Source organism: Dendronephthya gigantea, unplaced genomic scaffold, assembly GCF_004324835.1.
Source record: "Dendronephthya gigantea isolate DGI-Jeju-01 unplaced genomic scaffold, DenGig_1.0 000178F, whole genome shotgun sequence".
NCBI classification, from domain to species: domain Eukaryota; kingdom Metazoa; phylum Cnidaria; class Anthozoa; order Malacalcyonacea; family Nephtheidae; genus Dendronephthya; species Dendronephthya gigantea.
The window spans coordinates 222,002-246,537 of record NW_021163188.1 but is presented as its reverse complement, the minus strand read 5'-3'; the positions used below and the strand labels follow the sequence as shown (position 1 = coordinate 246,537).

The window sequence follows — 24,536 nt, the reverse complement described above, 5'->3', positions numbered from 1 at the left end:
ATTTATTTTATTCGGGAAACAAGTCAAACAACAACAGAAATTTTTTTGTTGAAAATCAGGTTCAACTTCGTTCATTTTTGAGCAATTTATTTGCTGTAGGATACTTTCAATACCTTAAAGCAGTACCTGAGAACATTTTGTAATAATTTCTGTACCTTGTTTGGCAAATAAACATTTGTAAACGCTTTGTCGAGAGAGAAATTTAAACGACTTTTCGCAGTGCAAGATGTCCTACGTTCTACAACATTTACACAATGGTTGGCAAGTCGATCAAGCAATTTTAGCAGAAGAAGATAAGGTCGTTGTAATACGTTTTGGCCATGACTGGGATCCACAGTGTATGAAAATGGACGAGATTTTGTATGGCATAGCAGATAAAGTTAAAAATTTCGCTGTCTTCTACGTCGTCGACATAACAGAAGTCCCAGATTTTAACAAAATGTACGAGTTATACGATCCTTGTACTGTGATGTTTTTCTACAGAAATAAACACATTATGATCGATCTTGGTACTGGTAACAACAATAAAATAAACTGGGCTTTGGAAGACAAACAAGAAATGATTGATATCGTCGAGACAATATATCGTGGTGCTAGGAAAGGTCGTGGTTTGGTTATCTCACCCAAGGATTATTCAACAAAATATCGTTATTAATGCAATTTGAAATCATACATTGATTGTGATCTGAAAGCTATCTATCTTATTTAGATCTGACATTTGCTACACTGCCTTTGTTGCTTCATATATATTTATTAACAGTTGATGTCCCAGAGCCACTGACCTTCAGTATAGGTCAGTGCCTACCTAGAGTATGTGGTCATCTTTCGCAAATCTGAATGAAGAATATATCTTTATAAATATCACGATTGTTTTGTTTGTCGTTTCACCAGCATTAATGCATCATGCAACCACAATTATTCATAGGGGTTGAGATAAGGAAATATGGCAAAGAATTTGATAGAGCTATTCTGTATAAAATCAGTTTAGGTCCGTTGAGTTTTCAATCCTTTCTCATATAAATCAAAGACACACACAATCAAATCTCTGACAATTTAAATCTAATGCATCTAATATATTTCTATATTACAGTTTTCAAAATTTGCGACATTTAATAGATTTCCTGAGAAATTTCTAGCAACCAATACTATATACCTTTTTACACTATAAGGGACCTTGTGGTGCCATTTGTTCACCATCACAGGTGCACCAGAAAGCCAACACCCACCCCTTCTCCTTTGGTTATGCCAACGGTCACCATGTTGAAGGTGACCATGTGAGGATTATTGCCGGCAAGAGCTTAGCATTTGAAACAAATAAATATATCCCTAGGAGATAGATTAACCGTTCTGTTAGTCAAAACATGAGGAGATTAACTATTCAGTAGTAAAAGTCATAATCCATCTATGAAACTAGTGATTTATCAGTAATGAATACCCAGATTTATTCTAGTACTAAGAATACCAGAATAATATATGTTCAGGAGAAATTATTTTTATCCCTTCACATTGCCATGCTGAGACTTTCCTGCTTGTATATCCTTTCTCTTTTATTTCCTTGAGAATGGCTGGCCCTTGTGCAGGGGGGGTGGCACTCCCCAAGCATTCAATGATGTATATCTATTTCCAGTTTTTCAGACTAGATCCCCCCTGTAGGATATGAAGGAATGAAGTGTTACACTGCCTCGTCTTTGCTGGACTGTGTTGATAATCTTCCCCCGATAATTTTTGCTCCAGTACGCATCATTTCAATTGCATCATTAAAACTACGCTTTAATTCCTTTATCCATTCATTATACTCTGTTTGTGACTGTAAAGGAAATGCTTGAATTACACCAACCATAACACAAAACTTGTACGAGTTGTGTGCTCAAATATGAAAGCTTATAATAATTTTCCTCAATGAAAGTATATGCGACTTACCTCAGCTCTTAATAAATGTTCTTTAGCATCGGTAGTTACAATTTTTACACATTTAAATCCTTTAACATTTGCTTCGTCCAGCGAAGTAACATCTTCCCAGCACAACAAGTTCGTTGCGTTCGTCTGCGGTCACATATAAAAATGGGAGAGGGTGTTGGTGGGAGGTTGTTCTCATGATTAAAATCATATTTTTCATTTACCTGTTCTCCCCGCCATTCTATTCTGTTTGGATAGAGTAGAAAATATCTCTTTTGCCAACCAGGTAAGAAAGGTCCTCCCATCCTGTAGAGATAACCCTCCAAAATACGATCACTACCTTCTGCACTTTCTGTGAAGAAAGAAGATGATTTATTGAGCTTTATATACGAGACCGATCTTAACAGCTTCCGAAATCAGATGACTTGTCCCAGAGTCCAACATCGTTCGTTATTTCACATGACTCCCAACCCTGCATTGCGGAATACCCAAATATACGGCCCCGAAATAGCGAAGTGCCTTTCCTTACCATGTCCATTAATATTTGCTAGTTTACTTTTTCTCTTCTGGTCTAATTTGTCATTTTCCTGATTGACAACTTCGAATACAGTTTCTAAAAAAAATCCAACGTGAGTTCAATAGTCCTATCAGTTCTAAACTGTTCTTCCTAGAAGTCCAGTAAAGATCATCTCTTATTGATCCAGTGTTACTACAGGAGGAAAAATGGACACAAACTAACTTTATTTATACTAGAATCACTATTCTTCCTACACCATGGTAATATTACAAACTATACCCGCTATTTCCTGCTGCCATCTTTCGGAGTTCACGTGATTGAACGCGGTGTAAATTTCCTGATCAGATTCTGAAAGCTTGATTCCCTTTACGTCATCTTCATCAAATGAGCCGATGTCAAAGGCGTCAGCAGCATTCACCTCACCCCGCGGAGGAACTAATGGAGGCTTTAACTAAAATAACAAAAAAAATATTTTGCGAATATTCTCAATGATTCAAGCACCCTTTTGGCAAACGTTCTGCAGGATGGTTGCACGATGGTGTATTAGTAGGAAAATGCCTTAAAAAACTCTGAATCGTTCATTACCTTCAGTAGCTCAACAGTCAACCAATCTATGTTTTTAAAAAAGTCGTGATCCTTCACTTCTTCCGCTCTAAATTGAAATGACCTCTGAATTATACCAGAGATTCCTTCAAGGCAGACTATCAACAGTAGATGAATACTTGAACATACCCTCTCGCCATGCACCCAAGACGTCTGAACACATCTCTTTGAAGAAGGCCACGCAGCAAATTCTTCATATTACTTGAGAATGAGTCAGGATAATCAACATCCTAATAAGGGCAGAATAATTATGTTTGCAACGAAAAACCGTGAAGAGATATAACTACTCTGTATAAAGAGCTACGAAGCCCCCACAACATCTGTTAAACCAGATCTTTAACAAGGCAATAGGTTAGGAAAGCCTGGGTTAACGGACTCTGTAGCAATGTATGTACCAAATACACTGGTGTTTTCTACAAGTTTATGCTTTATTCATTGGATTCACCATGCAAAATTTCAATTATATTAAACTATCGATGGTTTAACAATCAATTTACCATCGTCAGTGTTAATCTGTCAATCTCGTGTTTATCTTTAATCTTGTGTTGTCGAAAGGGACTGTGCCTGAAGAAAACAAATGCGAATTGAAAGATGACGATCACGATGGTACGTTACCAGCTAGGTACCAATGACTTCCACGTTGCACTTACCCAACTAATAATTTATACAACATGCACCCTAATGAGAACCAATCAGCAGACGAATCGTATGCCACGCCCTTTTTTAAAACTTCTGGGGCCATGTAACCGTGAGTTCCGCTAAAAAAACGATGAATCAGCTTTAGACGAAGTAAAATCTTTAAAATTGAGGAAGTAGACCTGACTTACACGCTTGCGTGAGGCTTCTTCTTGCTGAAATCACACGCTAAACCTAAATCTGATATTCTTACGTGACCATGCTCATCAAGGAGAATGTTTGCAGGCTAAAAATATATTTTGAAAGATCTGTTAAAGAGATCTAGTTGTTCCTATCTTGTTCATGAAGGAATACTAAACTAATTGAAGGCATTAAAAGCAGGAAGAAATTAACTTCATTAAAAGCTGAACCTTCAAGTCCCTATAACAAATGCACTTGCTATGCATATGTTGTAAACCAAGAACTATTTCACATGCATAAAACTGCACCTGTTTAAATAAACAAAAGTACAAATATTAGATTAAATGAAATAATATTATTGTCTTTATGGATGCAAATAACTAACGCATCATTAGTACACTAATCTCAGAGCTAAGAATAAGACTGCTGTTTATCAAATCAATAGCAGATATTTGGCTAAGAGTGCCCTTCTTACCTCCTCTTCTTTGAAAATACCGTGTTGTGACAAATGGTAGTGAAGATCTCCACCTAAACAAATAAAATATTAATAATGGAAAAAAAATATGATAAATTTAATTTAAAAAGTTTTCATTCTTACCATTCATTAAATCCAATACAAAACATAACTTGTCAGGGGTATGAAAAGCATAGGTCATGCATACAATGAACGGACTGTTTACCTGAACAGAAAGATAAGAATGGTTATATAAAGCATGAAAATAAATGACTTGATAATTGTGAGCTATTACTTCAAATGTTTATGCATATCAAACATATAATATGTACATATAAATATTTAACAATCTTACATGTGACAGCATTATTCTCTCATTCAAAGCAAGTGTCTCTCCTTGTTTGAGTTTAATTCGCTTCTTGTCCAGGCATTTCATTGCATACCTGGATTACGAAATATAATATATATAGGAAGCATTAGAAAGAAGGAAACATGAGAAATGGCACATTCACCCATTAGCTTGGAATGCAACCAGAAATGCCCTACTCTAGTATTTTACTGTCAAAACAGGCTTACATTTTTCCTGTGTCAGCCTTCCGGCAGCCATAAACTTCACCAAAACCACCTCTGCCAATAATTCTGTGCACACTGAAGTCATTCATTGTCAGCTTGTGTTAGAAAAAAATATGATTAAAAATTTGAGCTTTAATTCCTCACAAGTAAAGCGACAATAAAACTGGCATACATTTAAATTAAACTCCACATTCTTCCACTGTGTGTAGCGTATGAATCTGTCACTAAAATACAACAAAATAGATTTGTCATCATCAAATGTGTGTCCTGAGCTCCTGAAGAATAAAATGTTTAAAGAACTTTAACATTACCTCTTCAGGAACTTCTTAAAAATTGAACCACGAAGGCTATTTTTTATTTCAATTGTGTATGGCTGCAAAGAGATAGCATTGTATATTTAGCACTGAGTCTACAAGATGATTTCTAAATATGATGATGTATCATGGGATTCTTACCTCAAAAAGGTTGGCTGGTGCTTGGCCTTTTGACAACAAGTTCTTAACATGTTCCAGTGAGTTTACAGTGAAATTCTATTGGAAAGACAAACAATTGAAACTCATAATAAAAATTGCTATATGCAAAGGAATATATGCAAAATTTATGAGTTAAATGTTTCATTTTGAGGTCTCTAAGAAGTCAGACTTACATGGGAACAAGAGAGAAGTTCTTTCATAATAAAATCATCAAAAATCTCTTTTGCTTTTGTTAATCTTTCTTCAACCGTCTGCAATTTCATGTATTCTTTGATCTGAATAAAAAAGTTGTTCATTTACTTGATGCCGGCAGGATTGTGTGAGGTGGGGTCTAACAAGATTGTATTAAGGAAAGTATGAGGACAGCCTAAGCTGTCTTGACAACAGTAATTAAGGGAAATAGTTTAAAAGTAGCATTTTGTCTACTCTATAGGATGCGAATTGTATCATTCAATGGTTTAGGGAGCAGGAGGCTTCTCTTCCATTTCTTAGTTAAAAGGCAGTCAATATAGAAGACAATTTACTTTTTAATTGACAAGCAAGGCCATTTACACTTTAACATGAATGAAAACACCCATGTTCAAACAATAGAGTAATATCAGACCTCCATCAGTATTTTGTCTTTGGATATTTAACCTTTTTGTTAAAATTTAATTTTGACAACTTCAATTTGAAAATGTTTGACCTAAAATTGTAGACTGTAAATTTTTAAATCACAAACACACAGCATGGGAGGTTTAATCCTCTAAAAGTATTTAAAAAGTTGGAGAAAATGCAACTTTTATCTGGTTTCTGGACGTCTTTTATACATGCTTACAAAGTAAACCTTGCAGCATTATTAAAAAGTCTGAAAACTAATTTAGCCTAAAAGCCCATTAGGACAGAATTATTAATTGATAGAAAGCTTTTTTATGAAACGATCGGTGTGCTTTGAGCGAAGGTGTAAAAACTGTCCTAATATTGACCGAACTTCGACGTTTAATTTGAAGATTCTCAGGCCAGCTAAAAAGGTGGCAAAACTGGTAATAATTGTATATGCCAGACTTTGCCTTGAACCGGAAAAAATGAAAGAATCAAACACTTCAATAACTATCACTTTGTTTGTTTATATGCGAAATGGAAGGTCGAAAATATCACTGCAAAATGTTTGCAAGTTCGCGTTACAAAAAAATTATTTAAAAACCTGTATTCGAATGACTCGTAGTAGCTTAAAAAGCAAAAAAAAGCAGAAGGCAATTACATGACAACTGATTATTATTGAAATGAGGCAACACCGCCAAAAGGCATGCGAAATTACATTGCCGTTTCAGCCTCAAACATTAAAAACTTTTCACGATCTTAATTTATTCGTGAAAGCAAATTGACGGGTTGCATGTGAATATTCCACACGAAACTTGTCATTTACAAACATGTGAGTAAATACAGACGATTTTAGGGACTCTAAGACACTTCCTGTTCCAAGTTAGGAAGTGATCTTTATACTGTAAAAGTCACGTCGGGTGAGAATGTAAACAGTGTTTTGTCACCAAAGACAAACGGCTATACAAAATAAATTTTGTTTTAAAATTTCCCATTCTTTCTAGAAATTATTGCAACATGAATGCAGCAAATTAACAATCTCGAATGCTAGAATTCTTTCAGAATCTCGGATTAAATCGCCAGGAAGCAAAATTAACGCGTACAATACTGTTATGAAAGGGCGATTTAAGTGTTCTGAAGTACAAATTATCAGGCCTGCTTCCTTCCTGCAAAGTAGTACTGGGTATACGGTATCTAAACACTTTCATATCTTGTGACACTGCATTGGATTCGACCTTAATCGGGTCTGTGTATAATAAAACACTGTTTATAAAAAGATGAGATAAAATTGGTCTCGAATTTATAATGCACATTGTCAATTTGCGTTGACAAGGCGGTCAAATTATGATGATGTATCGTACAAGATGGCTCCATTGCTGTGCAATAGACAATAAAAACCTATAGGCTATTATTCTACAACAGAACTCGCCTAAAGCAGTGCTTACCCCTTCGTAAAATGCGAGTTGTGGAACTGGCTCATCACATTGAGTTTCGCCGAATTCTTTAAACAGCAGATAACCTAAACATGAGGGAAATATAACACGGGTCAATAGGAAGGAGACCGTGTTAGAAGAAACGCAGCCATATTTATAATGGCAGCTGTTTTGTATAACTAGGCAAATGAAAGGTTGCTGTAGGCGCTCTAAACAAGGAAATAGAGTAAGATCCTAAGTACATTTGAGCACCGGCGTACGATTTACAAACCAGATAGAGATATTCGTTATAGATATACTCAAATACAAATCGACTCACCTATCGTTTGCTCGAATATATAGTCAAACTCTAACTGCATATTATCCTCAAAATACTTATGCATAACATGATAAACCCTGGAACAAAACACAACCTTTAGTGTTACGGATATATACACAATATACCCAAGAGTACAGGACTAGGCTTATAGCACGTAGAAATAAGGCGATATTACGACTTACGACGGATCAGGTAGAACAATTTTTTTGCTCGCTCTGGCGGCCGGAGTGGATTTTGATTTCTCCATGGCCATGAGGTACGATACATCAGCCAAGACGGCCTCCAAATCCGCCATTTTGGCGACTTTGCCTTCGATTTGCAATAAGTAAGATGTTTGTTATAATGGCGTAGAACTTCCGATTATCATGAATACCTGTCACGTGACCTGGGAAGTAATGTTTTCAAGAAACCACGCGTTGTTGCATTTTCTGCGCATTTTTTCAGAAATTTCTGGTAATTTGTTCGTAATTAAGGGTAACACATTGAAATATAAATGTTTAACAATCTTTTTCGGAGCATGCAAAATTGAAGTTTTCACTGGAGCCTTGTATACAAACTTTAAAAATGAATCATTTAAGGGTTTTTTTCACGCGGTTGGCCTCTTTACCAGCTTCACAGGAATAATAAGTTATTTATTCCGTAACCTGGCAACGCTGGTTTGTCATGCAAACTAACAAGAATGTTGTAATTTAAACACGAGGAATTGAAAAACATGGCAAAGAAAACGCTCGGGGATTGCTGCACTTTCTGGTAACGAACCACTCTCCACTGTATCTTTCATTACATGCAAAATATAAAAGCATCAACGTGTAGCGAGACTGCTTTCACTAATCATCCCAAATCAAAAAGGCTAATAGACCAAAGAACATCTTAGAAATTTAATAATTTCAAATACTTTTTAACAAAAATACTCTAAATACAATGAAACCGCGTTCGAGAGCGAACAATAATTTAATTTTCTCAGCCTAGTTTCATTTTGCAATGGTTCCCAAGAACACACCCGCTGATTATGCTAATGTTCCGTAGTATTTCTAACGGGTATTGTCGGATGTCACCAAGTAAACTAGGCATTGAAAATATTTCATAAAATATCTAATTTGTACAGAACGTTAAAAAACCACAACAGATCGCTCTCGCACAACAAGATGGTAGCTGTTTTCAAACCCAGATAAAATTTACTGCAAGTATTTGAATATATGTAAAATCCAGGACACACAAACCAACGGTGGCAAGGTTTCTGGCATGTTAAATGCAATATGGATGACATGTTCTTATAAATGGCTGAATTTTATCAGGAAAGGCGATCATAACAAACTTTACTTAAAAAAGACAATCTTTAGCCAACCATAATTCAACAACCTGGAGTTTACAAACTTCCACAAAACCATTATTGCAAGTTCTCTCAAGAGACTTTGGTCATTTTGCAAATGTGCAAAAGCAACTTTAACAGAACAAAATATATGAGAAATAGATCTCCTAAACACCACTCCACCAAGACTCTCTTTGAATAGGACTTTGCTTTCCAACTGCTTGCCCAAGGAACATCTTTCTACAGATAGTACAGCCTGTCAGCCAAACTGATGTCAGGTTCATCATGGACTGATGTTCCAACAAGATATGCCAACTTGTGAGCGTACTGACATGGTGCTGGAACCCTGATTGTACCCTAAAAGAAAGGAAGTGCCTATGTTGGTCCTTGTTTTTTTACTCTGATTCAAAGATATCAAAGTCACTTTTAGAGGAATGAAGCACTTTAGGTAATATATTATAAATACAAGCGACATCTTACCGGCCAATTGTAATACAAGTGGGTCAGTTTGTATGTTAAACGCTGCATGTGATCAGGCTTCAAGCCAGTTGTGTCGTGAATCACATTATAATGTGTAGGTGTTACTGTCCCTTGGCGTACGGACTGACTGACAAGGAAGAAATCATACCACTCCTTGCGGGTAACATACTGATCAACAACAGAACCTACATAGTAATAGTTCAAAGTATGGTTTAGAACTTTTGCATGTCTAAATACTAAATCATTTTTTAAAGAGGAAATCTATCTAAAAATTCTAGATACTGAACTATTTTGGACAATAATTAGGACTCATTACCAGGAGGAGGGTTCTGCAAGCGACCATTCTTCATGAAAAATCTGGAGTTGATTCGCTTCTTTACCACAACAAACCCAAACTTTGGTGGTGCTTGGAAGCCGACAGTCTTGAAACATTCCATGAATTGCTTGACCTCATGTTCAAACACAGCTGCTAACTGACCATCACCAACACCATCCCTGAAAACTATGATTCGATCTGGAAGGGTTTTGTTGACTTCATTGTACTTACGAAGAGCACCTAGAGAATAAACACATACTCTTGAAAATCTGCACCTTACCTATACCTAATCACGCACACAACCTTATTTCCTACCTGTGACACACACTTTAATTCCATCAACCAATTCTTGACCAGTATGCTGGGAAGTGCATCGTGAATAATACCTAGGATAATCATGTTCATTTTATTATTTTCAGACCAGTAAGAGAACATTTTAGAAATGATGCATTAATACCATCCATATAATAAAGGTTCCGTTAAAACGTACTTGGTCAAGCTTTGGTTCATACTTGCTACAAAGCCACTGATGGATTTGCCTTTGCTGAGTGAATCATGGTAACAATCAATGCCTATGACCATCAGATTCTTTAATGGGATATCTACTGCCCAGACTTCTCCACCCAATTTGCAATTAAGTTGAATGCCAATCTTGGTACAAACAGACATCAACATCTGCTTCTTTGAGAGAGTTCTGGCAACAATCACTTGGGAAGAAACTGAAAAAAAGACAACATTAGAATGAGTGATGGAAATATTTGGTTATTTTCATAAAACTATAGCACTTACCAGGTCTGGAAACACAGCAGAACTTCTTGATAGCATCGTAACGATCTTTACGATTGGTGGGCAGAATACAAGTCACCTGTTTCAAAAGACAGAAACTATTATTTCCCTAATAAAGAATCAAGTTTTACAAAGCCATAGTAAATTACTTACCATACGAACACTGTCAGTCATTTTCTCCTGCATAGTTCTGAGGTAGGTCTCTGTTTTATCATCACGAAGCTCACACCTTTTAAGAAATAACTCAAGAATGTCAAGTGTATTTAAACAAGTATCCCTAAGTAGTTGTTTTATAGACACTCACATCATTGGCTTTGAGACATTGATGCCCATTGGACCACAAACACGTTGCAAAGTCTGAAGAAAATCATGGGCTATCCCACTGTCACGGGTTGTGAATAATACCATCCAGGTCTGGAAACAAACAAAATACAGTTGCAAAATTTTGAAGTAAAATTGTTTACATCTAAGTTCATCTTTACTTACATCCAAGGGAACAGTTGATCTAAGAGGCATTCCACGCATCTCCCGACTCCATTCTGCTTCGGCTGGCTTGTAGTTGTACTGCAAAGTAAAACAATACATCACATAGCTGCTTTTGTAATTCTGAAAAATGGGAAACAGCAGTTATAATAAAGACTTGACTTACAGTTTTGCCACCTTCCTTATGCTTGATCGCTTCGGGAGGCAAAACACGACCGTCCATATTCAATAGTTGCGAATCAAACTAAAACAAGATAGTCGCAATTACTCGTTTGCTTTCGGTAGCCAATTAAAAGATAAAAATTATTCAACCAAGTTAAAACTATTCCAAACTCAAGAGTATTACTACCTTAAGACCCCAACCACTCAATTCCTCTTCACATTGGGTATTCCTATAAGGAGAATACATTTGTATAAATATACAATAGACGGATGGACCAATAAATGGTCAAACATAAGACCAAAAAAGGCTAGGTCAGCATCAATTTAAGACAAAAGTTCACCTGCCAACCCCCTTCAATTATCTTTACACAAAAACCACTTACGCCTTCATGTCACTCATGAATTTGGCCAAAGAGTCGTTTCTTTCCTGAGGTCCAACTCTGGTGTGAGTTGCAAGATCTTTCATGAGATGGAAATCAGATCTCATTTCATCAGACAGACCTAAAAGTACAAAAAAATGATTAAATCCAGGACAAGAAGCAGGCAAAACCACAACAGATAATGAACATAAAGAATTCCAAATCATAGGTTTCACAAACATATAAAATAACAACACAATGTTTTGCCAACATCCATGACTTTCCCAATTCATCCCACTATTGCAAGCATAATATATATTAATTTTAACATACCAGTCATGTAACATAACTCAGGCAACAGAAGAATTGGCCTATCGTCCATTTTTTGTCCACCTGGTCCAAATTTCTTCTTTGGCTTTGTTACCAACAAAGGTTGATGGGGGTCTTGAATAACCTTGTTGTATTGCTGCAGAAAAAACATTTCTTTTAAAACAGAATGTACTTGAAACCAAGGCAGGGAAAATTTCATACCTTTTTGTAATACTCAGCATATGTGATAGAAGATCCATCATAGAGTTGAAATGAATCATTAGGGTGTCCATCCCAGTTAATATCATCAACACGGTAAGTCTTGTTGTTGTATCTGAATATATAAAAGTCTAAATTCATATGCATGCTAAACCATAACTCAACTGTCATACGAGACAAAACCTACAGTTGGCATTACCTGGTCAAGACAATTTCTCCAACAACTTTCTTTGTTGCTTCATCATAGAATCTTCTCTTGTCCAGTTTCTCTTGTAGATCATAAAGGAACTCCAGAACAGTTTCCTTTCGTAGAACCTTGTGCGAGACTTCACAACATAACATGATATTCTGCTCATATTGGAGAATGGAGGTGATAAAACCTGGCCACAATTCCAAACTGAAATGCAAAAGCATCATGGTTATGCATAAAACAAAAGAATATGGTTTTTACCTCATTTATGACAGTTGAAGTAAACTTACTGATGTTTTGGAATGGGAATTGGTGAATCAGGCTTGAAGTAATGTCTTTGGATTTGTTTCATGTCCATCATGGAAAGAATTCTTGAAAGATACAAATATCAGTATATCATATCAGCAACTATCACAATAGCAATTATTACCAGTTATCATCTTTCACAGCAACAACCCAGCAAATACACTCACCTTCGGAAAATAATGTTGTAAAGCTGCAGACATGATGGACTGTTGTGAGGTATCTCATTGGTCAATGTAATTGTGATCTCGACAGGCGCATCATCACTCTTGCGATGAGTGACAACTTTAGTGACCGTCTCAGGCAGTTTTCTTGGCATAAACAACACCATGCCATCAAAAGCACGAGGTTTGCCCAGCAATTCTCCTTGTCCATTGATCATGGCAACTCTCACTTTCTTATTATCAACTTCTGGGCTATAACTGACATTATACTGGTACACCATGCCATCTAGAGGCAATATAAATAAATTTTATTATAAATTGGAAAATTTGTTGTGTTTTGGTTCCTGTTTGGATTTGATGTGTGTATTCTTTGTAATTTCAAAGTTCTTTTGTCAAATTCGAGTTACGTCAAAATTACTTAATCATTACCTAGATTACTACTGTTCAACTTGAAATAATTGGACACCAGCTGAAGTGGCTTTCCAGATGTGCCACGCTTATCTGAACACCACTGTGGTCGACATTCAATCTCTTGGTACCTGTTCATTCTTCTTCTCTCTGGCCGACCACCTTCACTTACAGTCATCTGGGCCATAGCTTGGGTTGGTGGTGCTGCTGCTGCTGCTGGAGGGGGTGCAGAAGCTTGTGCCGGAGGGGGTGCAGTAGCTTGTGCAGGAGGGGCAGCACCTCTTGACCTACCACGGCTTGCCCCAGAATCATCCCCGCCTGGTCTGCGTGCCTCCGATGGGGGCCCAGAACGTCCTCTACCCCTCGAGCGACCTCTGGCTCTTCCAGTCATTTTATGAACCTTATCTAACTGAAAAAAGATTGGGACTCCATTAGAAAATGGAGAACAAGTAAAGGGAGGCTCTTTCTTAACTATATGATCAACTAAAAGCCTGCCCCTAATGATAATGCTGAATCTAACCAGAAATCTACTGTTTACAGTTTGGCTTTCTTATACATAGAGAAGTCTGACAGGAAGATGTTGAATCAAATTTGATAAAACTGATAGGTCACCATTTAATTCATTTCAAATGCATGCATTGACCATCAACAGTTACCATCAACAAATCAAATGGTAATATTTTATCCAGGATATGCAAATTGAGGGTAAAAAGGTCATTACAAGTTTGTAATTAATTCATATAAACTCTAAAGCTATGATTATGAAAAACATATTGACAATTTTCTAAATATTTAATATTTCTATCCTATATCCAGCGACAGTGTCTGATTTCAAAATGGGTGTCTAACTTTGAAATACCTCGTGAAACACAATATGGCCGTTAGTGAATTCAGTTTTTTATATTTTTAGCAGTTAGCAAAAGCAAATAATCTGCACCCAAGGGTTGGGCTTAAAACATGGTAAACTCCTTCACTTAAAGCTGTCTTTTAAAGCAGGAAAAGGTCAGAAAGACATGAACAAAACGACCAAAAATTCGGTGAGTCAATTCATTAAGGCTAAGCAGATGCAGAAAGGATGTGGCCTCCACTCTTCCAAACAAACAGGACTCGGGGAAGAATCCCAAAGTAAGATTCACAAAAAATAAAGCACAGGACACTTACAGATTACAGACAAACCACTGCAAAGCCCATACGATATTAGACAAGCATCTAGGTTTAATACAGAACTGTTTGAAAACTATCGTGCCCCGTTGGAATTCACTGATTTCCGTTCGTATTTTGGACACTAGGGTAACACAATTTTTACCGACACGATAGGAGGCTTTAAACCGTCCCCCTAGCTTGGTTTCTTACAATACAAAACCTAATATGGCTAGGTAGACATTTTCAACATGTGCGTATCTGAAAGTGTGAGTATTTATTTGTGATCCTAACGTAAACTTCACGAAGCTATCATGCTGGGCTAGTCATGATGCTCGGACCTCAAGCACCAATATTAAATGACCATTTGATCGCGCTAGTACATGCATAAACCTTTCCAATATTAGCCTTTAAAAACGCTCAGATAACGAGCAAATGAACTACACTTAATGCTTCTGCTTCTACTTTAACTTATTAAGGCATCAAAGAGGATAAAAACTCACCTAATTCCTCAAATGCTGCAAACAACACAACTTCTCCTCCTGCGTACGAAAACAATAATGGCGGCCAACCCGGGGTTTCCATTACACGAGGTCTCAGACTACCAATCAGAAGCCGAGTTGATGTGACGTATATAAAATTAGTGATCTCATTGGTCAATATTTTGACAGATTTTACAACTGTCCATCGAATAACATGCGGAAGTGAAGATAGTGATGACAATAGACGCGCGAAATTCTATATTATAATACTAATAATTATTACATATTGAAATTTTACAAAGGGCACAAGTTTTCATTTGAATGCCACACAAAGTAACTTTTCTATTCCTCATTAAATAACGCCACACCCAAAATAGTAAAAATGGTGGAAGCTATCTTGTGTATGATCCCAGTTACTGTGATGTTCCTGAAAAATCCTGACTTCAAATTTTACGTTCAAACGTTAGTTTATAGCTGTAGAAGTTTAAAACTGTCCTTCATTAACAATCGAAAAGTAAATTAGCTTGGAGGTAAACCACGTGAATATTTAGTACTAGATTAATACTAGAAATCTAAAAGTAATTGATGTAAACTGTAGCGTGCTCATAAATAAATAAATAAACAAATAAATCATTTGAAAATAAAATAATATTAAATAATAAAAGTTGCACGTGGACCACTGATGCAGAAATCCAGCGGTTTTTATCATTAATGATGCAATCAATCAATACACGTCACATGATCTGATAGTTATCATTTACAATCATCAATGGCGTAAATCTGTGATCGCTTCATCGAGTTTTTAGCCGAAAATCTGTTCGATATTTTCCAACCGATCGGTAAGCTAATGGTTATTGATTATTCCCAGTGTATTTAAAAAGGCATGCCTGATATAATATAATCGAAATATTTGATAAAATGATTAAATTTTGAACTGAAAATTATATCGATTATAAAAGCTGCTTTCCGTCTCAAACCGATGAGAAATCCTAGCAAACGATTTGCTTTTAAACTTCTCAGATTTTGAACGAGAAAGAAGGGTTTTAATATGCATACGTTTTAGCATTTCTAGAACACGCATATGAGCAAATTTTAGCGAGTTCAATAATAGAAACAATAATATTTAAAGCGATGATCGCAATCAGCAATAATTTGCAACACGCAACATGCTCTCGCTTTATGGAAACACGTGTGCTGGGTTTCCACTTCAAAATCATTATTTGTGGTGTTTGAAACTTCCCTTAGAAATTTTCCTTCTCATTGTTCTCTTTAGGGTAGTGCAGGGTTTCCTAATATTCTCTTATTTAATGGAGGAAACTAAAGATTAGAGAACCTTGTGCAAAATATTCTTCAGAGGTGCAATAAAAATGATATGGAAATTTCATTTTTGCAGGTCTTTACCCATGGCATCCCCAGTTTGTATCAAGCTTCACAACATCAAAATGGTGAAAATCAAATACGAGGGCAAGTTGTATGAAGTAGCAACATCGAGCTTTGATAATCTACTCAGTGACTTTCAAAAACACAAGCCTGAAGTCAAGCAGCTTCTTTACGCACGGCCACTTATTGCTGAAGATTTTGAACACCTGACAGAAGAGAGTGTTGTGTATGCAAGTGGTGATGCCATAACCAACACACAAGGAAATGTACGAGAAAGCTCAGAGGTGTATTACACCAGCTTACCTCAGCTTGAATATAGAAGCACTTCTGCAAATCAAAATGGACATTGCATGCCAATTACCCCTGCAACTTTACCGCAACACGATACATCTAAATTACATTCTGACCTGTCAATGGTAGATAGCTTTTGCTCTCCCCATCAGTTTTTATAGAAGCACCCCCTGAATCAGACCCAATTGACACAGTTGATGTTGCAAGACGTGTGAGGGATGTCCTTGAAAGACATAAAATAAGTCAAACACTTTTCTCAAAATATGTAATCAAACGATCCCAAGGAACAACCAGTGATCTCTTGCGATGCCCAAAACAATGGGAACGTATGAGCGAAGAGGGACGTGTCCCATATCGTCGGATGAAGGCTTGGTTGGAGGGTGACCTTCAGCATAACTTGCAAGTTTTGCTTCGGATAAAACAAGGTAAGTTTATGTTCAACCGAAAAGCTTGCATTGCATTAAGGATAATCCAGTTCAGTTGCTAAGCTGCACTTGTTTCATTACAGGTCTTGATGTGCCAGCTCTTCCACCAAAATGCAATCGAACAAAATTCTCAGATGAACAGAAAGAAGCACTGGAATCATTTCTCTCACAAAACCCACGTCTAACACATGATACTTTGGAGCAGTTTGCAACTGAACAAAACTTGACTATTTCCGCAGTGAGAAACTGGGTGAATAACCGTAAACAGCGCATGAAAAGAGGATCGTCAACAGGTTTTGACGAGAGTCCAGGAAAGTACATCAGATTTGATGGCTCTGAAGATTTAGATGATGGTGGTTTTCCAACAAGACAGCAGGAATATGATTCCTCAAGTATTAATGGAATTGAAACTGAAGGTGTTCCAACAATGGTCACTTCAGCACCATATAACCAGGAGAAAGTAGCTCAGTCAAGAGTTAGCACAGAATTTGAAGCAACAAGAGTTAGTGCAGAGTTTGATGCTTCAAGCTTTGATGGGGTGAAAAACAGCTCCGTTGTTGATGCCCCGGTGGCCACAACTTTCAAACAAGAAAGTGATGGACAAAAACAATGTGAATATGACAGATCAACAAACAATGTTACAATTGAGTGTTTAAGTAATGATTGAAGTAATGTTCAAACAATTAACTTGTATATGTTAGAAGAATTGACTATAAAGAATGATTTTATACCATGAAGCATATTTACATATAATATATGACCATATATTGAAATATTAAGATAAAAAATTTACAGCCAATTTCACACTCAACTAATCATGTCACACCTTGTTCAGAACATCAAAATAATTTTCTGCAAATTGACAACAGGAGGATTAGCTAAATATATGACAATTTTAGTTCCATTTCACTTGACCCTTGACCAACAACTGCACTAACAAAATGATGAGCTTCCATTTTGATATGCAGGGTATCACCTTTGCTGACATTTAGAGAATGCTCATAACCACCTTTATCAGATCGATAGGACCTCTGATAGGCTACCTCTTCAGTCATTTCACACGTTGTTAAATGACTGACTGTTCCCTCAATATGAGCTGTAAATATCCCAGAACGAACAAGTGACAACTTAATTTTACCAGTTTTTTGAATTTTCAAGAGCAATACTTCTGGTGTCTCAACTCTGATTTTGAATGTCTCTATGATGTCACCTGAAACTTGCAGGACATTTTGACGAACATTATTTTTCTCTTTCAAATATTTCATGCTTTCTTCTAATACCTTAACCAGAAATGGAGCTGCTGTAACCATAATTGAGACCAACAACAATTCACAAACGTTTTCAATAGCTTGTCTTCCTTGAATCCTAAAACAATCGTCAAATTACAGCATTATTGTCAGTCAGGTTGGTCTAACTTAGTTACCATCTCGTAACTAAGTAGCAAAATAAATATGTATACTTTGAATCAGATTGCCGATAGAAGTGAATGCAGATCTATAAAGCAATATTATACCTAAATAATCTAGATATCCCGGAACAGCCATTGAATCCTAGCATTTATTAAAAATTTGCAAATTGTAACATTTTGTAATGGCATATTATGTGGAATATAATGATCTCAAATGGGAATGTATAAATCTGTATTCATTCGGTTCAATAAAAATTTAATTTTACCTGTTTTTAAACGAAATTGTCTCCGTTTATCGCTTGAAAGCAATATCAACTGGTTGCGCTGTGCTTTTCTTTCACAAATTGCAATAACTATGATCTGTGATATCTTTCCTGCAGTGAAATTCTTGGAACAGCGGGCACCTTTAGCACAGAGGTCTCCCCCCCCCTTTCCCAGAAACCAGAAACGAAAAGAATTTAGACCCATGTGACGTCCAATGGCATGATTCGCAAAGTATGTTATACATGTAATATTATATATGTAACAACTTCTTATTAATCTACGTTTTAAATCGTCATATATTAAATTCATTAGTGACAAGACCATCGCTAAAGGTTGGTAGGTTGGATAATTTATTCCGCTAAAAACCATGCCAAAGCCAGTCAATTGTTACAGATGAACTCCCCCCCTGATTTCTCGGACCATCAAAACATTTGAACCAAAGTTAGATCCCATATCGTCATATCGCGGATGTGATGATTCCTGATCTAATATTCCTAATTTTTCGCTTTACCTCCCATTTTACCAATTCGATATTTTCCTAACTCCAAACATCAACTGAATATTTTCCTTTACTATGAAGTTTCTTAATAAAATCTTCCGCGGCATTCTCGCTCATTTCTCCTTGTTTTTGAACAACGTCAACCAAAGAGTCGTGAACATCCTTGGCCATATGACGAGCGTCCCTATCATATGAACATATATATCAACGTATTTGCATGGTTTACACCAAAAAGATATCTTGGAACTATTAATATAGAGCAACCAGTGTAAATAAAGTTAGTTTAGTTTAGGTTTCCTCCTGAAGTAACACTGGATCAATAAGAGATGATCCTTACTGGACCTCTAGGAAGAACAGTTTAGAACTGATAGAGCTATCCAGTGTAAATAAAGTTAGTTTAGTTTAGGTTTCCTCCTGAAGTAACACTGGATCAATAAGAGATGATCCTTACTGGACCTCTAGGAAGAACAGTTTAGAACTGATAGAGCTATCCAGTATAAATAAAGTTAGTTTAGTTTAGGTTTCCTCCTGAAGTAACACTGGATCAATAAGAGATGATCCTTACTGGACCTCTAGGAAGAACAGTTTAGAACTGATAGAGCTATCCAGTGTAAATAAAGTTAGTTTAGTTTAGGTTTCCTCCTGAAGTAACACTGGATCAATAAGAGATGATCCTTACTGGACCTCTAGGAAGAACAGTTTAGAACTGATAGAGCTATCCAGTATAAATAAAGTTAGTTTAGTTTAGGTTTCCTCCTGAAGTAACACTGGATCAATAAGAGATGATCCTTACTGGACCTCTAGGAAGAACAGTTTAGAACTGATAGAGCTATCCAGTATAAATAAAGTTAGTTTAGTTTAGGTTTCCTCCTGCAGTAACACTGGATCAATAAGAGATGATCCTTACTGGACCTCTAGGAAGAACAGTTCAGAACTGATAGAGCTATCCAGTATAAATAAAGTTAGTTTAGTTTAGGTTTCCTCCTGCAGTAACACTGGATCAATAAACGAAGTTACAGTTAATAAATATTTACTCGATTACTCACCCACAAACATAAACATGACCTTGATTATTTAAAACGTTCCACACAACTTCGCCGTTTTCTGATATTAAATGTTGAACGTAGCGTTTCTCAGGCTAAATAAATACGCAGTCACGAGTATTAGACCTAAATTAATATCCTACATTAACAAAACTGTGAGAAAAGACACCTGATCTCTTGAAAACGCTACAAAAAGATGCGAGATGGTTCCTTCGGCATGATACTGTTCAATTTCTTCCTGATAAATGTAATCTTCAGCTTTGTGTCGACAGCCAAAAAACAACACTGTGTCGCCAACAGGTTTGCCTGTCAATTGAATTACTCGTTTGAAAAATGAACCATGAATATTTTTCGTGTTATGATGATACTAAAAATGTTCTTTTTAATACTTGTCAAAATCTCATCCCTGATTTGACAATCAAGACCTTGTGTCTTCATTGCAACGCTTGAAAATCGTGTGAAAAGCGCATATCTGAGGTCAATATTTTACTGACCTTCCAATTTCTTGACGTGTCTTTCTTGAACGAAACCTCGAAATGGTGCGTATCCAGTACCAGGCCCTATCATGATCACAGGAGTTGTGGATTTGAACGGAAGTCTGAATAAAGTTTTACGAACGAAAAGAGGAACTTTCGGCAGAACTTCGTCTGGAAAAAATGAAACATAAAATAAACATATTTCAATGAAAACTATAGTTCGGTTACAACTGAAAAAGTTACTCGTTAGCCAGTGTTAAATCAGTTCTATACCGTTTGGTTTCTTATCAGCAAGCCACGTTGTTGCAACGCCCTTCATGCATCTGTTTAACCGAGTCTTATATTCGACCACAACGGCTGTGATATGAATTGAAAAACGATGCAGCTATATTCAAAACAAAATACAGAAAGGTGAAGAGCACGATCATCCTTGCGTCCTGATGGCAGTTGCAAAACGCCGAGGATTAGCGCTAACAGTCGACTAACAACCCGTTGCTTTAGAGCAGGTTAAGATAACCAGAGTAAGTTATAAGGTCGCTCAGCTTTGCTCAAGAGTAGGTTAAGGTAACCAGATATATATTCGAAAGTGTAAAAAGGTTAACATGCAGCGAGACATACTTTTGAGGAAGATGATATTGAATAATATCGACATTGTAATCTTGGTAGGAACTCAAGTAAAACATCAACGGGAGGACGAAGGGAGGGCAGATCTTGCAGGACGTCTATGATCGTTCTGTGGTCGTCCATTATCCACTCTTGATGGAGTTTCTAAATCGAGTATATTGAAAGAAATTTTGTTAACATAGCATGAATAACATCCTGGAGCGGAATTCAAGATTAAAAGGATTCTGGACAGTTTGATGTTATTCATTTGATAGATTAGCACAGACCTTTCCTTCGTCATCATTTTTAGTTAGTTTTTCAAGAAATTCTTTCTCCTTGCTGTCTTCAGCATATTCTATTAATCCCTGAAGAACATTTCCCTTCGCTTTGCTGGTAATATCAACATAGTGAAGTAACGCGGTTCTGTAGGTTGTGGGACAAGGAAATGGATTCTTTTTATTTGATTCCTCTGAAAATGAAAATACGGACACTGTTGTGTGTGGTTGATACATTAGTCAGTACTCGTTCATCAAGCGAAGTTCGTATAGGCTCATAGCAACATTTGATCAATCAGAGACAGTGGAAATACTAGACCCTATTTAGTGGGAAGACTAAAGGACTGTTTATAACCATAAACAATCCAGTCTAAGACATCTTGTCTTCTGAATTGTCCACGTTATAACAGGACGGTTATAAGATAACAGCCCATGGTTATAACTAATAGAGGTTTTCTCCACGAACCAACCGTATCTAGATGTTAAGACATAGTAAACTAGTCTATTATCACCTACCATCTTTATTAACAAGAGAAAAGACGACATCCAAATCAATGTTCAAAAGTTGACCAATTTTTTCAACTAATTCCGGATCGTTTGTTGGATAAATCGCGACGTGATCGCCGGCATCGTATCTAACATGAATCATCATATTACAATCATTAAACAACGAAGACAAGAACAACATGAAAAATCATATTATCATGATTAAAACACGCAGGACAAGAAGACCCATGTTTGAAAAACCATCTAAGATTCATATCTACCTTAATTTTGATTGTGAGATGTCTAGTTCAATATGCATACAAGATCTTTCTCCACCTTTATGAAGCTCGCGATTAACAGAAATTGGTGCCAGGTACGGATTCTTCTGATCATATGGTCTACAAATTGAATGAAAAAACATTTCTCAGCCTTCCCACAATTTCTGTCTTAAATTTCAGGATGATTTTTTTCTTTTGATAGATACAAACAAGTGATTTGTGATGAATGCTGGGGTGTACAACTATTTTTATCTCAACAGCCATAACTTATCCATTCAAACACATCTACCCAAAGAATATAATCACACCTGAAATTACCTATGGGAACTGGCCTTTTGAATTACCTAAACAGAACACACTGAACACATATAATTATAACGGCAAAAGATTTTGACTCACGGCTTTTGATCAAGAAGCGAATTTAATCGGGCCATTTCTCCAGAGAAAATTTTTTCCTTTGGAACATCAGTGTGAATCTTTAGGTCATACTGCCGAATGAGATCTTGGGACAGCCTGTTGAAACATGGGAATGCTGTGATGAGTGAAAAAACAGGAGACAGAATATACAACATGATTGATAACTCACGTTAGGCTGGCTAAATCAATGCCATAATGATCCAAAATAGCTGGCCACATTTTTTCTTTCCATGTTAGAAAATCATTCTCAATACTACAACAAACATATGAAATCATTTTATAGAAGAATTATAATCCTGAACATCAGAAATTCAAGTCAAACTGAATGTAAATGGGACAGGAATTACTCACTCAGCATCATCATCACCCTCTCCACGTTCAAATAATCTTGTACAACCAAACTCATCAAGACGTTTATCAACAAATTTTCCCATAGTGTTGTAATTTTCATATGTCTTGTTACCTAACCCAAACACCTGCAGGAATACAAAAACAGTTTGAATGTAATGATTCTCATATACTTCTTCCAGTAATAAAATGTAGTAATTTGTTTGTAATCTGTTCGTTATGGTTATGCACAGTGTCTACAACTAGGTAACAACCAAGAGCTGAAGATATTTACGAATCATGCATTCACCTACTGTGTAATTTAAACAATCGAGGCCCTCTTGATCCTGTTCCAACCATTCGTGAAATTCCCGAGCGTTATCTGTGGGATCGCCCTCACCATAAGTTGCCATGACAAATATTGCAAATGAATTTTCTATCTCACTCATTCGAGAAAGATCTTCCTAAAAATGATTGAGGAATAACTTGAGGTGAAAAATCAAACTGTAACCATGCATACAACTGTGTATTGTAATATATGTCCAAGCTATAATAAACTCAGGAATACCATTTCAAATTCTTCAGGATCAAATATAGATGCTTTCATTCCATATTTTGCAGCATCCTTTGCTAAATGACCTGCAAATTCTTCAGCAGTGCCTGTTTGGGAACCATAAAATATTGCAATCTGCTTTTGCTACAAACAAAAAAAATAATTGGTTTTCTTAACAAATTAGAAAGTTAGCAGGCAAATTAAAATGCATTTTATTGATATATTTTAAAGACATACCCCCTTCTTCATCTTGTCAATAAAGCTGGAGTCATTTTTACTAATATTTCTAAAACAGATTAAAAGTTCTACAATTAACCATCCAAGGTTTTCAGCCAGTGATGGGAGAAAACATTCTCTGGTGTGGCAGGCTACTGAGATTAGCATTGTGCCTCAGGGATGCCCCTGAGGGAGAGGTAATATAAAAAGGCAACGTACTTAAACCAATATAATGGTAATATATTATCTGTTACACCACTTGTAATATTTACACGTGAAGCAGTGCAATACAAGTTCTATTTATATCAACTTTCTCGCCATAATTTTGAGTCACTTTAATAAATATTGGACATGAATGAGCAAGATGACAAGTCACTATTATATATACACAAAACATAGACATGATACTTTACCCATTTACAACTGGTAGCTCAGCTTCTTCACGGTTTTTCTTTCTTACAAAAAACCAATACAACAAGAGACCCAGGAACGAGGAAAATACGAAAATATCAACATAACCAATTGGTAAAGCAGAAGAATACTCGCTTGTTCCAGTGTCATGACGGCTATCACTTTGATCAGACATGTTGTTGAATAATTTTCAATCGTCAATAAATTTAGATCGACTGTATTAAACCAGGATATTCTATAATCTTTAAAGCTTTCGTTATTCTGCAAATACGAGGTGAAATATCTTGTTTAATGCAGGCAAATTTTCCGAAGAGTTAACATTTTCCTCTTTCGATAACTACGGGGCAAAGTACCAGAACATTGAATGTAACAAATTAATTACGCAATATAATCTGACGTCACTTCATAATG

At 36.3% G+C, this 24,536-nt stretch overlaps 5 protein-coding genes across 5 annotated transcripts; 2 read left to right on the top strand and 3 right to left on the bottom strand.

The window, feature by feature from the left end:
- Positions 1-22: 22 nt before the first annotated feature.
- Positions 23-857, top strand: LOC114538252 (thioredoxin-like protein 4A). Its single transcript, XM_028559402.1, has one exon. The coding sequence runs from the start codon at positions 227-229 to the stop codon at positions 653-655; it is 429 nt and encodes a 142-aa protein (XP_028415203.1). The 5' UTR covers positions 23-226; the 3' UTR covers positions 656-857.
- A 192-nt stretch (positions 858-1,049) lies between these two features.
- LOC114538288 (beta-adrenergic receptor kinase 2-like) lies at positions 1,050-8,015 on the bottom strand. Its single transcript, XM_028559444.1, has 22 exons — positions 7,846-8,015; positions 7,664-7,740; positions 7,357-7,430; positions 5,506-5,607; positions 5,315-5,389; positions 5,171-5,232; positions 5,032-5,083; positions 4,863-4,954; positions 4,642-4,729; positions 4,431-4,512; positions 4,308-4,360; positions 4,063-4,140; positions 3,844-3,938; positions 3,667-3,774; positions 3,514-3,580; positions 3,146-3,246; positions 2,999-3,065; positions 2,693-2,864; positions 2,426-2,509; positions 2,121-2,248; positions 1,921-2,043; positions 1,050-1,807 (listed from the first exon to the last, which is right to left on the bottom strand). The coding sequence occupies exons 1-22, from the start codon at positions 7,956-7,958 to the stop codon at positions 1,673-1,675; spliced, it is 2,028 nt and encodes a 675-aa protein (XP_028415245.1). The 5' UTR covers positions 7,959-8,015; the 3' UTR covers positions 1,050-1,672.
- A 512-nt stretch (positions 8,016-8,527) lies between these two features.
- On the bottom strand, positions 8,528-14,890 carry LOC114538285 (piwi-like protein 1). Its single transcript, XM_028559440.1, has 19 exons — positions 14,795-14,890; positions 13,173-13,560; positions 12,750-13,029; positions 12,567-12,647; positions 12,286-12,483; positions 12,090-12,201; positions 11,892-12,024; positions 11,583-11,700; positions 11,387-11,429; positions 11,204-11,281; positions 11,041-11,118; positions 10,859-10,968; positions 10,708-10,783; positions 10,558-10,633; positions 10,259-10,487; positions 10,084-10,154; positions 9,769-10,008; positions 9,453-9,637; positions 8,528-9,329 (listed from the first exon to the last, which is right to left on the bottom strand). Exons 2-19 carry the CDS (start codon positions 13,540-13,542, stop codon positions 9,213-9,215), a joined length of 2,595 nt encoding a protein of 864 aa, XP_028415241.1. The 5' UTR covers positions 13,543-13,560; positions 14,795-14,890; the 3' UTR covers positions 8,528-9,212.
- A 1,696-nt stretch (positions 14,891-16,586) lies between these two features.
- Positions 16,587-17,648, top strand: LOC114538245 (homeobox protein cut-like 1; the record flags this gene model as incomplete). The annotated part of the gene is made up of 2 exons (XM_028559394.1): positions 16,587-16,869; positions 16,953-17,648. Coding segments are annotated over 2 exons (867 nt in total), but the record flags the coding sequence as incomplete, so codon positions are not given.
- Positions 17,649-18,755: 1,107 nt separating this feature from the next.
- Positions 18,756-24,484, bottom strand: LOC114538282 (NADPH--cytochrome P450 reductase-like). The gene is made up of 16 exons (XM_028559437.1): positions 24,128-24,484; positions 23,736-23,784; positions 23,514-23,642; positions 23,260-23,409; positions 22,970-23,094; positions 22,788-22,871; positions 22,601-22,714; positions 22,205-22,321; positions 21,954-22,072; positions 21,450-21,631; positions 21,178-21,327; positions 20,833-20,944; positions 20,578-20,730; positions 20,253-20,389; positions 20,087-20,178; positions 18,756-19,224 (listed from the first exon to the last, which is right to left on the bottom strand). The coding sequence occupies exons 1-16, from the start codon at positions 24,298-24,300 to the stop codon at positions 19,080-19,082; spliced, it is 2,031 nt and encodes a 676-aa protein (XP_028415238.1). The 5' UTR covers positions 24,301-24,484; the 3' UTR covers positions 18,756-19,079.
- Positions 24,485-24,536: the final 52 nt, after the last annotated feature.

What these genes read in the sequence shown, in the direction of transcription:
- LOC114538252 (XM_028559402.1), top strand. Translation starts at nt 227, where the DNA reads ATGTCCTACGTTCTACAACATTTACACAATGGTTGGCAAGTCGATCAA.
- LOC114538288 (XM_028559444.1), bottom strand. Translation starts at nt 7,958, where the DNA reads ATGGCGGATTTGGAGGCCGTCTTGGCTGATGTATCGTACCTCATGGCC. An exon ending in ATTGTTCTACCTGATCCGTC is followed by an intron (nt 7,741 to 7,845) that starts GTAAGTCGTAAT and finishes GTTTTGTTCCAG; the next exon opens with GGTTTATCATGTTATGCATA. An exon ending in CTTGGGTGCATGGCGAGAGG is followed by an intron (nt 3,066 to 3,145) that starts GTATGTTCAAGT and finishes ATTTCAATTTAG; the next exon opens with AGCGGAAGAAGTGAAGGATC.
- LOC114538285 (XM_028559440.1), bottom strand. Translation starts at nt 13,542, where the DNA reads ATGACTGGAAGAGCCAGAGGTCGCTCGAGGGGTAGAGGACGTTCTGGG. An exon ending in ATAAGGAAGGTGGCAAAACT is followed by an intron (nt 11,119 to 11,203) that starts GTAAGTCAAGTC and finishes TTTACTTTGCAG; the next exon opens with TACAACTACAAGCCAGCCGA. An exon ending in CTTGCAGAACCCTCCTCCTG is followed by an intron (nt 9,638 to 9,768) that starts GTAATGAGTCCT and finishes ATTACTATGTAG; the next exon opens with GTTCTGTTGTTGATCAGTAT.
- LOC114538282 (XM_028559437.1), bottom strand. Translation starts at nt 24,300, where the DNA reads ATGTCTGATCAAAGTGATAGCCGTCATGACACTGGAACAAGCGAGTAT. An exon ending in TGCTGATAAGAAACCAAACG is followed by an intron (nt 20,731 to 20,832) that starts GTATAGAACTGA and finishes CATTTTTTCCAG; the next exon opens with ACGAAGTTCTGCCGAAAGTT. An exon ending in TAGCGTTTTCAAGAGATCAG is followed by an intron (nt 20,179 to 20,252) that starts GTGTCTTTTCTC and finishes GTATTTATTTAG; the next exon opens with CCTGAGAAACGCTACGTTCA.